Raw genomic sequence first — 14,982 nt, 5'->3', positions numbered from 1 at the left:
ATTTTCTACACTATGTCAGGTTTCAATCTTTTTTTTTTTTTGCCCTAAAAGGTTTTTAAACTTTATCTTTAAAAAAAAAAGAAAAGAAAAGAAAAAAAGAAAAAAAATCTTTAACAAATCTAGTAACTAAGTAATAAAAACTGAATGTCACAGCAAAGTCAGGTCACAACAATGTGACAGGATATATTGGCTCTTAAGGAGAAAATGACTGTCATTCTTTTTATCTCATGGAGGTTAAAAATAAGACATCTCACAAGTGTAATAGCGCACAAGGGTTTGGTTTGGTTTGGTTTTGCATGCTGCTTCTGTTAATTCCTTAATTTTATTTCAGTGGCTGTAGGTGCTATTTTGGTAGACTTTATAATTCGGTTTTGCTTCTTGCAAACTAGAAAGGTGACTGGAATGACTCCTGTTATTCCAGTGCCACAGGGCAACTTAGATATGCATTGTATTGATATTTGGGGAGTTTTGGTTTTATCTTAACCTGTTTATAGTTGATAAGCTGTCTTAATTTTTAGGTATTTGTATAAGAATTATTTGAAAAACTCTCGTTTTTCGATGTACAAATGCTGACTGGCAATCAACCCTCTTAAAAGATGGTGCACTTGATTGTGGTGGAGGAACCAAAGCAGCTCTTTTTATTCCGTAATGCTTATCTCAGGCTTTTTTAGTTCTGTGTAAATACCTTGGAGAGTAGGAGGAGCACCAAAATGAATAGAGATTGAGTCGATACACATGCCTGTGCTGGGGAGTAGAAAGCTCAGTGCTACAAATACTGGTCACATGTTATATCAAACTCCTAGGGACTGACCAGGCACATAATCTCACAGGGTTTTTTCAAAGGGATAAAGACCATGGGTTATGCACAGTGATGATTTAGCAATGATTGAAGTGATGATTGAATTCAGTGAGTTTTGAAGCTTTCAGATTCTGGAGAAAGATTTGGCAAAAATGTACTTCTTGTACGTTTTTATAGATGCCATCTTATAGTATAAACCACAGCCTGTTGGTTTACTTTTAAAATCTGGAACTTTCTGGCAAAGATTCACAAATGAATTTTCAGTTTTCATTGTTGCTGACAGCTAATCTCTCCTGCTTCCTTTGATGAGCAACGTGACAAGCACAGGCTGTGGATGACGGGTTATATTGTGTTTGAGCGTAGTCTCTGCCTGTGGCAGGAAAGACCTCCGACAAAGCAAAATGGATTGCCGTGACTCAAAACCTTGCAGGTCCTCTGGTGGAAGAGTAGTTACTTTATATGTGTGTCTGCACCCACGGGGTTTCCTTTTGGCTTCTACATGTGAAGATTTGTTCTCACACCTCTGAGTTTGTGGTGTGGTTGTGTTTTTTTTTTTTAAATTATTATTATTTTTTATTTTTTGTTTGCTGTGAGGTTTGGGTTTTCCTATCTAGATGGATAGATATTTGACAGCAGCAAGACTGCTGTCAGGCCACTAAGTAATTTTGTGCATCATGCCCTGAGGATATTGGTAGAAGGTCGCTTTCCTTTTCAACTTCAAGATTAAGCTCCAAAAGAATATTACAATGCAGAGAATTAAAATTGCTACTGCTTGGTCTCATAACCTGAATTAGGCAATAACTTAATTCAGAATTTCAGATACAGTAAGCAAAGGGTTGAATAGCTGAACTGCTATTGAGTATGTTAATGAATTTTTAGCATTTGTAGGAATGTACATTTTGAGTGGCTTTTGAGAATTGTATTTTTGTTCTGAGCAAAAAAAATAGCTGGCTATTTTTTAGCACTAACAATATAAGACTTAAAATTTGACCATTGTAAAATTTGTTTCTGAGGCATCGTTTATCTCCAGCAATGGAAGCCTGTTTCTGTATCTCTTGTCCCAGCCTGAGCTTATGACCTGGGCTTTACTGGCTTCGGAGAGGCTGCAGGGGAGACTCTGCGTGTACTTAACATAATTTAGTGAACAGAACACTTTACTGGTCTCCACCCCCTAACCATTTCCTCACATTTGGGATTATATGGAGTGTTGGGTCTATAGCATCCATTAAGAGAATGTGAAATAACGTTTTCCTTTTGGGTTTGTGGGTGGTATAGGTGGCAACAAAAATACTGGTACTTCAGCTTGCAAAATTCTGAGGTTTGATATGTGCTAGTGTGAGCATTTGGAATAAAACAGTTTCTGTCCTTCAGGGTGGGTATGGTCTAGCTAACAGTGTTCTGCAGTACAAGCTTTCCATTCATATATAGTAGGTCTGTAAGTGTTTCGGGTTTTTTCCAAGTCCTGTATTTGAAATTTTCTGCTCATAAGAGTGGCTTAACCTCTGATTCTTTCTACAGCTTATTAAATTTCAGTAAGCCTGTTTGTTCTAGCACTTAACTTCCCCTGTTGTTATACTTTTTTTGTTAACATGAGGAATAATACTTTATATTTTAATGTTGTAAATAATTGAAACTTATTATCTTTTTCAGTAATAGCTGGTTTTCGAGGGACGGTCCCACATGGCCTATCACTGGAGATTGGAGACACCGTTCAAATATTAGAGAAATGTGATGGTGAGTTCACAGGCTGGAACTCCAGTGATAATGAAGTTTTGTATAGTGTTGATTTGAACCCCATTACTATTCATTTATTTTGTTTAATTAACACATTTTTGAAATCAATAATATAACACATTCTGGCCTCTTCATTTTTTTCACAATTCCAGTGAGCTCTAATCCCTATAATAATTAACTTGCAGTTCATTCTTTTTATTTAATCCCTCTGTTTAATAAACATTCATAGAGGGTAACAGTTAAAATGGCAAGGAGTTCTCATTGTCACTCCTCTGCTTTCTTGGTATTTCCAAGGGAAGCCTGGCTGCCAGCAGGACCCTTTTGAATTAATTCAAAGTCATCAGTTTAAATCTTAAAGCAGTGTAAGCATTCTCTTCTGCCTCTGTTCAGAGTTGGAGAATACAAACATAATTTCAGCAAATGTCTGTTATTAGTGTAGGAGAAATAAAGTTGCATTTTTTTCATAATCCTACTCCTTAATACATTACTCTAAGCTTGTCTGTCAGTATGATTTTTTTGATCGTTTAGGATTATATAGGTATTTTTTTGTTTCATATCAGGGTTATATACTATTAACCTTGTAAGAAACTTTCTTACAGAAGGCATAGGATCTTGACTTTTGAATCAGGTGTATTATGAATTTTGTATAGTAATGTGGTTGATAGATTTAGAACATGAAGTCCTAAAATGATTTGTAAATGTTTCAAGGGAATATGAAACCATTTCTATTTTATCCGGTGCGATGTCAAGTGCAAAATACACCTGGGTTACATTGTTAGAAGCATTTGGGGATACAGGATTAAAGAGTAATTCCTGAAATTTTGTGAATTAAATTATCTGGATATGAGCTGGTTTAAACAAAATACCTTTCTTTGTATGGAGAGTCTTTTAAATGAATGCAGTCTGACAGCACTGTGCAATTGTTATATCAGTCCACAAGGGAAAGATGAAGTCTGTTTTACATACGGAAATGATTTGCATACTTTAAAAAGCAAAATGTTCTTTCTTCACAGGATGGTACAGAGGATTTGCCTTAAAAAACCCCAATGTTAAGGTAAAGGTCAATTGCGGTTTTGCATTCTTTGGCAAAAATGTGTATTTACTGTTTAAAGGTTTATAATCTCCATGTAAGCATATGATATTTACTCTTAAAAGAAAACTAGAGCTCAGTGTTAAGTATATCACTGATATTGCTTTAATTAGATTTGGACATGGATTACACTTCTGAAATGCTCCTATGAATTAGGATGATACACTTTACAAATGCGAGACTCTGGTGAACTTTCTTCTACTTCTGATTTTTAGATTGTGAACTCAGAGGAAACTAAGTTGAAAGGAAAAGACTCCTGAGAATACAAATTGTAAATACTGTTGGAAAAGTTGGTTAGACTGTGCCTATTTTTCTTGATGTTATGAATTAATTTAAAGCGGCCAGTGGAGACAGCTAGTTTATAGGAGACACATGCAGAGTATCAACTGAATGAAAGATATGTATTGTCATGTAAAAATATATGGTTCATTTTATTTTTCTTTTATGTGCAGTCTTTGATTTCCATAGTAGTATTGCTGATAGTACTCTAAACCAGACTTCACTGATTTTTTCTTTTTCTGCATTCAGGCATGAAGTATTATGAAATTCATATTGCAGCATTTGTTCGTGTTGAATATGTTTAAGCTTAACCTTTTTAAATTGTCTTTCTATTTTCTTAATCTCTCCTGTTGACTTGCCTCTGTTACTGTAAAGATTTTGTTTTTCATTTGGGAAACCATTTCAAGATTTCCTTTTCTTTTCTCAACACAGTGCTAGAGTTTTTAGTCTTACTAAAGCCGTTGAAGAAAGATCTTAAATAATCTGTTGCTCCTTTAGCCTGCATTGTAAGCTTTGATGTTTTTATTCTCTCTTAATTTCCAAGCCTCTTCAGCTGCAAAATAGGGCACACATACTTTAAGTTCAGAAGTTTCATGGGGCTCATATCATAAGTCATTGGTCTTTTGTGCCTAGGCCTGCAGTCTCTGCCCACATAAATTTCCTTTGCTTTATATGGAAGGTCAATGTGAACAATAAATTTAGCCACAGAGTGTAATCTGATGTTTACTACTTTGACCTCATTGATATATATTGCAATTTGATTTATAAGATGTGAGCAGTTGGGGTTTGTTATTGCATCTTCTGTGTCTTTCGTTGCAATTCTCACCACATGCTTGCTGTCAGTCTCGCTTTGTGGTCTGTCAAATGTGTTGGTAGAAGTTATGAATAGGTTTTCTAAACATGGCTTGATGTGTGAAGAAATGAGATATATATTTTCTGCTTTCCTAGTGTGGATGCAAACAGTTTTCTGAATTGGTTTTTTGAAGGGACTCCCTCTGAAAGTAAAATAATAAGAGTACCTTGTAACTCCACTTGTTATTGGTATTGTTCTGTCAAGATTCTTCCCTTGTTATTCTGCCAGCTTTGATACTCAAAAGAAATTATCTGTGGCAGCTGCTCTGCAGTAAGCATGCATATGCAGCCATTCTGTTTTCTGGCACATTGTTACAAGTGCAAGGCTGTACATTTTACTGTCCTTGGGAGATGCTCTCCTGAACTACTTTACATTACAGAGGAGTAGCAGCATTTACAAGGGCAGTTGCCTCTACATAGTAGGCGTGTTTTTGTTGAAGGTCTAATGTCTGTGTTAAAAGAAAATGGGGCACCATCATCACAAAGGAAAGTTGTATGCAGCTGTGCTTATTATAAAGAGAACATGTATGTATTTTCCTTCACTGTATTACATAACGAGCTGTAGCATATTATGTTCCCAGCCAGGAGCTTGAAGCTGAGTTGCTTCATTTTACTTATTGTTCTGATTTATGAAGGTTACTGTGCTGTAAGAACAGTATGACTGTTGCAGCAATGTTGTCCATTCAAAGGAACAGTGGAAAGCCCTTAAATAACTAGAAAAGGACCGCTCCTGTCAGGATACTGAGGCTTTTTGGTAGGCATCTTTCCTACACCACAGCTTTCGTATGCACTGCAGGGCATAGTAACCACAAAATAAAAGTTTATTTGATTTTCTTTATTAACTTAACTTTATTCTTATTGAACGTCGTTACCTTTATGTTGTTTTATTTTGAAAACCCCTACCTGAAGATACTATTTTTAAGATGCTGTTGCTAAGACATTATCCCCCACAATTGGTCTGTTTCTTGTCAAGGTGGGTAAAATTAATAAAAGCATCTAGGGTAAGTTAGCTCGCAAGCAATCTTCTACATGTTCTACACATGTTTATCTTCTTATTTTCTGAAATATTGAAGGATTTAAACTTTATTGAGTATGACATTTTAGTTTCTGCCTGTTAGATCTATACTGAGTATATATTGCATTCTTTTTGGGTTTTTTTTGGTAATTATCTGGACGACTTTTAATTCAGCATGCATTGGCATACTAAATGGTGCTAAATGGAACTCCAGACTCATGTAAAGGGAAGGGGTTTTTTGTTTTACCTAAACTATTTTATTTTTCAGGGCATATTTCCATCCAACTACATTCACTTGAAAAATGCGTGTGTTAAGAACAAAGGGTAGGTGAAATGTTCTGAATTCAAATCTTTAAACATGGTTGGTTACTTGTACCAAAGATCTTTTGCTTGTAAGTTAAAGTGGTGATTTCATTATGTTATAATATCTTAACTTCAGCTTACTGCCACGGGACTTGAAATGGTTGTCCTTAGCTAACCTGATGCTCCTGCGTGGTCATAAAATTGGAGTGATGTGTTCTGAAAAGACATGGAGCATGACTGGGAATATCAGTCTGTATTGTCTAGAGGAAGGAGAAAATGATTGCATGTTTTCACTTCCTGTACAGAAGTTACTCTGTATGGAAGCTGCCTATTGACCTGCTGTTTAAGATCAGTTGTTTTCTTTGATCTTAGTTCAACACATTTTTTCCCAAAGTTTTACCTAATTTAGGAGCATTCACATTATATCATTTATTTAGATTTATTAATAGAGAATTGATACTTAAGAGTTTGAAAACTGTTTAAAGACATTTCTTATCATAATAGACGGATGCCTAAGGATCAGGTGTAGGTGACCTTTATTTTGGGAACATGAACGAGTGAGTAGAAGGTTCATGATTCCTGATGGGCAAAAATAATCATGAAGACTGTAATCATATTAAAAAAAAAAAAAGTCTCATTCCTACAGGAGAAAATGGCTCCATTGTTGTTTGCTATGGAGTTCAAGCCATGTGTGAATTGTCATGCCTTAGGATCCTTTCTCTTTTAAAAATGGTTATAGATAAAACTGAAGGTTCAGTGAAATAAAATTCTTGTAAGCCAGCTTAAAGATGGAATAATTTTTCTTAGCAGAGACCGTAAGAGTACTTGCAGGGAGTTCAATCTTCATTGCCTCTATTTTCTTAATTAGTGTGTGTTTCCCATTCAGGCCATGTGCCCTACAGTGCATCATGGCCAGGGGCTGTCACATTGTTATGTTAACTTGAAAAAAGGTAAATGATAACATAAGTAAAGTAATCCAGGCATGAAGGCACACCTTTGAAATGTACTGTGTGTGAGAATGAAGAGGTAGTGATGATGGTGTGGTGGAGAGTTTGGTCTTGACCAAGCTAACCCAGCATTTTCTTGGCCAGTATCAAATAGGCAAGAACTCACTCATACTGTACTGGTTTTCTTTTGAGTTTTTATGTCCTCAGTCACTTGAAGGAATGGCATTTTCTGTCTTATTTCTGTAAAGAGAGATGTAAAAAAGAGTGGCAACAGTCACTGGTTTGGAGTCTAAGCTAAAGCAGCAAGATCCCTTTGGAAACTGTTGGAAATACTCTGCTGTGAGCGTAGTTTTTGACATGCTTATCTCATAGTAAAAAACTCACCTTGACTTCTCTAAGACCAAGACTTCCCTTGGGGATTAAATTAATTTCACCCAAGACTTTTCCATGGGGGTTAAATGAAATATAAAAAGTGTCATGGGCTGAAGGAGCATCCTTGTAGGTTGATAGACATCACTGTTGGCAGGAGGAAGTCTTTATATTAGTAACTCTACTGGGATTTGTAATGCTTGTGTAATATCATGTGTTCTTCTGCATGTTACAGACAATTTGAAATGGTTATTCCAACAGAAGATTCTGTTATTACAGAAATGACATCAACTTTAAGAGACTGGGGAACAATGTGGAAACAACTCTATGTGGCAAGTACCCTGAATAATGTTGCTTTGATTTAATGTTAACTCAAAAGATACAATGTTGTTTAGATGCTCTAGTTTAGTCTAAGTATATATTTTGGACAAAAAGCATTCAGTTTGGTTTTTAACTGGTCTAATTATAGACTAAATACATCTGTTTTTTTCCAATCGTTGACTACTGGTAAACTTTAGCAACTTATTGATTGAATCTTGTCCAGCTCCATCGTGTAGCTGTTTGGATCTAAGGTTTCTTTTGTCTGCTAAATTGAAGTGTTGGAAATAAGAGTAATAAACAATAGTGGTATTTTATTGAAATATGGAAGCATAGTATATTACTGAAAATATTTCAGCCAGTTGACTTGATTTATACTCATTCTCTCATATAGTTTTATTTCCTCTAACATCCACGCACTCACAAGCGCTGAGATGTGACCATGTTATTTGACCAAGATCTCTTGTATATGACACAGAGATCAAAAGATGCCTGCTGGTGAGTCCTCATTGCTGAGGAAGGCTGGGAGTGGTTCTTGCACTTGCACAGCAATAGCGAAGTGGTTTTGGATTTACCTGCCACACACTACAGAAGTGGATTCTGGTTTTGAACTTCTTCATTATCTCATACTTTATAAGTAAAAGTCCCATGTTTCACAGTTCTCTTGTTTTCCTTATCTGGATATTTTGTGGCTTTGGTCTCTTTCTCCCTCTCCCTGACATCTTCAGGTCAGTTTCTCTCCTTGTTGGAATGAAATGGCACCTATGATATTCTATGGTTATTAGTGCCTACCTTTCCTTGTTCTGTCTTTTCTTCATGTACTTATGTGTATATTTTCATATTTCATTCATACAAGTCTTAGTAATTCTATTACACGTCCCTACAGGGTGCCCCTCTTATGAAACTGTTCCACTATAATAGATACTTACAGTCTTAGCTATCTGTTTAACTATTTTAGTAGATTAATCTTCTCAAATTTTGCTTTAAATCATGTTTTTTAGCCTTAACCATTCCTGGTTTCTGAACCCATGTTTTATTTTCTGTTGCATTTCTGGACTATGAACAGGATATAGTATTCCGATAGCAGTCATGTGAGCACCAAACACAAAGTAGCAATAAGCAACTATTCTTTCTTTGTCAAAGAAAGTGTTATTTCTATAATTTCCATTTATTACTCCATCACTCTACTGTGTTCATTCTGTAAATGAAGCCTCTCCAGTTCTGTAATTGCCCCCCTTAAAAGTTTCAGCTGAAGCAAAGCAAAGATTATATCAATAAAATTGTTTGTGTTGGTTTTTTTTAAATTACGGTAGGCAAACTTTTTTTTGCATAGAGAAAACTTCCAAACACAGCCACCTGATGGTTTCCTATTTATAGTCTTGCTCCGAGTCACCAGTCATTTAGGCAGGTCTGTTGCTGTACGCTTCTATGGGAGAACTTATCTTGGGCCGCATATCTCCGGGACACAGGGCTCTACACACTCTGAGGACAGTGATGCACAGACATCAATATGATGGATACAAAATGTCCGTTTATTTAGCTGCGTCACACGCTTATATAGCTCTTGAGCTTCCTGTTCCTGCCACTCCTATGGGGAGGAGTCTATCTTTCCATCACATCCCGTGATCTTCCGGTTGCCGATCCCTGTCTATTCCCCTACACAGGTCTTACTCCATTATATAAATCATACAGATGTGGGATTATTCTACTTCATTTATCTAAATGTTGTGCAGTACCAATAGGATCCTGGACACAAGCTCCCTAGACTATTTTTCACTCCCAAGCCTTCTATGAACCTGCTGCAGTCTCCCATTCTTCTGCAAGGTTTCAGACCAGTGACTTTTCCACTGTAAGAAATCTTACCGTTTCCTTCTCTTAATTGGCTACCCCCATAGGTAGAAACTGTGTTGTTTCAGCGTAGTTAGAACACACAGAAAGAAACCTGTTCAATATCTCTCTTTATTCTGACTGAAATTCAGCCTTCATTGTCTGTTCTGCATCTTCTAACGTTGTTTTTTTTTTTACATCATAATTTAAGACATCATAACTGCTGTGATTCCCTTTTTCCATGCCTCCTACTTTATTCTGTTAACTGAACTTTGTTTTACTTTCTCTTGACTGTAGACTTGTGTCTTTAAAGGTTTAACTAAAATATTTTAGTTTTAAGTTATGATTTGCATCGTGATTTTCTTCCATTTTTAACATTTGACCTTCAAATCTACTACATTAAACCAAACCATGGTTTGGACTTCAAACATGTACACACATAAAATGTCATCAAAATCTGTTCACTTACACCTACATAGTCTCCTGCCCCTCACCTTAACTCATTGCTGAGTTGATAATTATGGCTTAAGTTGTGAGAAGATTAGCTACCTTCTGCTTATACAGGGGATGCTTCTACTACATGAGAAACAGCAATGAGTGGTCGTGGTGCCAGTAGGCCTCCTACAAGTCAGGATGGTACAGAGGTAGCCAGTCTGCTACCTTTTTGAGATGATCGTATGGATTGTGTTCAGAGAGGCTGTTCAGAACCAGGTGACCTTTCTGAAACCTGCAACTGAAGCAGTTGTTATTTTTCTTAGTGCAGGCTTTAATACGAGGACCTACAAAATCAAGTATTTCTTTCTGTTGGATTTTAAGTAATAGAGTATAATTTTAAACTTGACAGTGAAATTGTAATTAAGCAGTATGAACTGTTTCTTGAGGAACAAGAAACTGTTTCTTCAAAGCTTGTTTGAAATTTCCCTAGATTATAATGGGAAGTCGTTTTCTTGAATGTCTGAAGCATATCTATGCGTGATTGCTTTGTGTATATTAGCAAGTATATTACTACATTGGCTTCTCCTGGAACAACAGGAGCAAAAATATGATCCTTTAGTGTAGAGACCTAAAATCTATAACACAAGCACAGTTGCCTGCAGATCCGCTCAGCTCTTTGAGATACAGGCAACTCACAGACAAATTCTAAAGCTTTGGAAAAGAAAGGATACCTGAAAATGTTATTTTGAGCTTAATAGTGTTGTTAAATATTAGCATGTCTCTTGTATTCACGTGAATAGTTTACTTCAGTAGAGCTTACCATCAGATACTGAAAACAAAGAGGCACTTGAATTAACGTGCATTTGATTTTGTTTTTTAACTGTAGAAATAAAATCTTTAAACACTGATGTCTGATGGAAAACTATGAAAACATACTGTCGGCCTAGTTCTCTATAACATTCCTATAAATTCTTTTTTGTCTCTTGCTCCTAATCCAAGGGCTATTTGTATGACATTTTTTTTTGTTTCCTTTTCTTATAAATTTCTTATATTCCTATTGTTCTTACTGAAGTTTTTGGCAACTTTTTTCTTCACTGCTGTTATTGCATGTTCAAAGTAAACTGGCTTTCTTTTTTGCCAGACAGAAAGCCAAGGCAAACAATAAATTAATGCCCATTTTGGTGAGCTTATGAAGTGAATGAATGTGAAATAAAAAGAGCACATTTATCAAATGGCAGTTTGTCAGAGCCCTTGGAATATGAAAGTTATTGACAGAGAGTAATGGTGCTTCTAAGTGAATTTTAGGTTTTCATAACAATTATGCAGCAGAAGTAGCTGAACTTTGTTTTTATGCCATTTGTTCATAGGAAGAAGGAAAAGGGAAATGGGCTTAGGGCTTCTTGGCAAGAATTAGTAGAACTAATCTGAACAGGAATGTTTTTGCAACTTTGTGTGATGCATCGCTTAAATGGAGGTTGCAATAATTTCCTCAAGCTAAAATTTCTTGGAAAAATTATATCAGGTAAAACCACTTAGAATTGGTGAAGGAAGAGTTAAAGGAACTTCTGTTTGAGAGGAAAGTGTTATGGGAAATTGTTTGTGCTTAACTGGTATATAATTAGAGTAGGAGGATGTGGTTTAAAAAGGAATAGTATTCACATACTTGTCCTACTGCACAGTTAGATGAAGAACTGCCTGGACAAAATGCTGTCTACGTGACACTATTTACGGTTAGACAGTAGCCTGCACAGTTTTATCATGCAAGAAAAAGTTAAAAGAACATTAACACTGTGGTTCAGATTTTGAATGCCAAGAGCTATTGCCTTTTCATCCCATTACATGTATGAGTTCAAATAGTCTTGAATTACATGATCACATATTAAGTTTGGATGAGACAGTAGCACAGAATGAACATGCTCTTGAAATAACAGTGCTATGGCAAGAAACAATTTTTTTCTTTGATTTTTGTCATATCTATCCCATAAATTAGACTGTGTTGGCATGAGGCATAAGGAGTTGGAGTGAAATTTTGGAGGGAGTGTGGTGTAAAGACAGAGGGTCCATGGTAAGCTCTGAAATAGTTTTATGCGCGCATGCACACACATGCATGCAGGTAAAATGGTCACAGTACGATGGGGAGAAAAAAGACCAAGTAAGGGAATAAGGAAGGAGTTTTCTTGATTTCCCTGCCATATCTGTATTAGGATTGTCAGCTTATACAGGTGACGTAGAGACAATTATATTTTTATCTCACAGAGGAATGAGGGGGATCTCTTTCACCGACTGTGGCACATAATGAATGAAATCCTAGACCTGCGAAGGCAAGTCCTTGTTGGCCATCTCACCCATGATCGAATGAAGGATGTCAAGCGACACATCACTGCTCGTCTGGATTGGGGCAATGAGTGAGTAAATGTAATAATAAATGAAAACATGTAGTGTAATTATAATGCCACAGCTTTAGGCTCATTGTATCATCTTGAAATGAGGAACAAATTTCTGACAGGTGTTACCTTTTTTTTTTAAATGGACTTTCTCCTTCATTGTTTTTTCTGTTCACTGTGTTTTAACAGTGAAAAGTGACTACTTGTTTTATTTTGCTCTTTTTCTGTCAGTTTATTTTACAAAGCAGTGGTGCTGTCTACAAGAGAATTGCATTGGAATATCTGCAGCATCCGTTCATATCTTTTTAAAACACACCTGTCCAGATTCCTGTGTGATGCAGTTAGCATAGCTCTGTTGTCTTTCTGAAAACTATGTTGTCTGACATAGCTTCCTTTTTGCCTTGTGTCACACAATTCAGTTCCTATTTGGGTATCTCTAATATACATCTTGCTATTATGCTCTGCATCTTTCTTTTATCTGAATAACTAATAAGAGCTAATGCAAATTATATTATCCTTTTTTTTTTTTTAAGTGAGAAAAAGGTTAAAATACCTTTTAGCATTTGAGTGCTGTTTCCAAAGTCTTTCTTTAACCTATATTTTTTTCTGTTAAACTCTCTCTAAATGCAGTGATATTCAGGAGTAGAATTAATTGAATTTCAGTGGTTTCTGCAACTGTTGCTCTCTGAAAGCCTAAATAACTAACATAGTGGAAGAACCGTGATTAGCTGTGTATGATTAGCTGTCTGCTTAGAATTTTGTGCTAACCAAATGGAATTGTGATGGTTTTTGAAGTGGTCCATTCCTAGTCTTTAAAAATATATTTTAAAAAAACTTTCTAATCTTTCAAGTTTTTCTAAGTTCAGCATGACTGCCCCATATGTGTTCTGAATCTTTATTGCTTGCTGCTGTGCTGAAAATAAGTTTTATTTCTGTTGCTTCAAGTTCATTTCATTATTTTGTTCAGAGGATACAGCCAAGCAGCTTTGATGCCATTCAGTCCAAATTAAATAAGCTGATGTTTTGGCATTTGATGGATTTTCTTTTTATTTTCTTTTCCACGGTTGTCATTCAAATCGACAATGCTAGTACGATTCATATTGTCCGATGTCCACAATAGTACAAAGGACAATATCTATTGTACATTGTCCACTATGTGAAACAGATTTTAAAATGATGGAAAAATGTATTCTCTTGACAAAATGAAGAAAGCGGAGGAATCATCTGTTAATGGTGAATACAGCCAAAATACGTTTAAACAAAACCCAAACCAACTGTAGAGTACCAATTAACATATACGTTGTTTGTTGGAATGTTTCTGTTAAATGTAAATAGAAGCAGTTAGTTAATTTGTTTCCCTTTTTTGTAGAAACTACTTACTGTTATTCCGTTTCTCATACAGACAACTGGGACTTGACTTAGTTCCGAGAAAAGAATATGCTATGGTGGATCCTGAAGAGATCAGCATTACGGAGCTCTACAGGCTGGTATGTGAATATAATACTCAGTACTTTTGCTATCAAATTACGTACTGATGTTTTGATGGCAGCTTTCTTCTACTTAACCAAAAGTACTTTTTTTGATCAAATAAACTGGCATTTCATAATGTAATGAGTTTTACTGTGAGGAAAGAAGTTTTCTTTTGAATGGTTCTGTCATCTTTAGATCTGTATGAGATGCTTTGATTTGTTATCAAATAGGCACACATGTACATTTTACATGTTATTTGTTAAAAGTTTTGTTTTCTGATATGTCATTAAAATTGTGACTGGTAACATTCATTTAATCGTCAGTAAAAGCTTATGAGACTCTTTTTCATTAGAGCTATACCTGGCCCATAAGTCCTGTTAGATAAAATCTGTGGAAATATGAATATAGTTGTCGTACAAGTATTGTCACAATTAATCATACAAGCTATTGGTCTTTTCTAATGTATTAATGTGAATAGAAATTAAACTGCATAGAAAAGCTCTCCTATGGGTATAAAAGCCCATCTTGATTTACAGAACCAGCACTGATATTTCTCATACAGATTTAATCTCCAGTGAGGTCTAAGAGAACTTGCCAATTCATTTATTTGGGCTTTGGCTCATATTTGAGTACTGCAGCTGTTACAGATATACAGTTCTGGGCCTTACTTGCTTTAAGACTAAGCTTTTATTTAAACTAAATTTTATTTAGGTTAACTTGTATTTAAACGTAGAATAAAGAAAAAATATAATTGCTACAGTTTTCTGCAGGGCTGAAATTAAAATATATTTTTGATAATTTTTAACTACTTATGTTGATGAGCTTGACATTACAAGTTAATAGTAATTTCTTCATGCTACAATCAGTATACCTTTGGGCAGTTTCAAAGTCATATGTAATCTTACGGAATCCTGTTGAAGCATTGGATGAAATACAGTGAGGAACCATTAATCATAAGGAGAAACATACAGAGGACGAATAACCCAGAAAACTAATAATGGGAAGTCATAGAGTGCACTTTCAAAAATAGGGAGGAAAAAAAAAAGCCTGAGATAACCTCAGTTTGAAGGCTAAGTAGCATACAAAAATTGCTGTTTAAAATTATTTTTGGTACAATGTAAGAGAGAAATAGTGTAACTTAATACTGTCCTACTCTTAAT

The 14,982-nt window shown here is 35.5% G+C and overlaps 1 protein-coding gene across 4 annotated transcripts in view; it reads left to right on the top strand.

The window, feature by feature from the left end:
* DOCK4 (dedicator of cytokinesis 4) overlaps window positions 1-14,982 on the top strand; it is a 255,013-nt gene that overhangs the window by 84,348 nt on the left and 155,683 nt on the right. For all 4 annotated transcript variants that reach the window (XM_075081064.1, XM_075081063.1, XM_075081061.1 and 1 more), the window contains exons 2-7: window positions 2,450-2,533; window positions 3,547-3,587; window positions 6,038-6,093; window positions 7,624-7,720; window positions 12,225-12,373; window positions 13,755-13,839. In XM_075081064.1, the coding sequence (XP_074937165.1) occupies window positions 2,450-2,533; window positions 3,547-3,587; window positions 6,038-6,093; window positions 7,624-7,720; window positions 12,225-12,373; window positions 13,755-13,839 (512 nt within the window). The remainder of the gene's footprint in view (window positions 1-2,449; window positions 2,534-3,546; window positions 3,588-6,037; window positions 6,094-7,623; window positions 7,721-12,224; window positions 12,374-13,754; window positions 13,840-14,982) is intronic.

This window comes from Phalacrocorax aristotelis, chromosome 1 (genome assembly GCF_949628215.1).
Source record: "Phalacrocorax aristotelis chromosome 1, bGulAri2.1, whole genome shotgun sequence".
NCBI lineage: Eukaryota > Metazoa > Chordata > Aves > Suliformes > Phalacrocoracidae > Phalacrocorax > Phalacrocorax aristotelis.
This window is presented reverse-complemented; position numbering and strand designations above follow the sequence as displayed.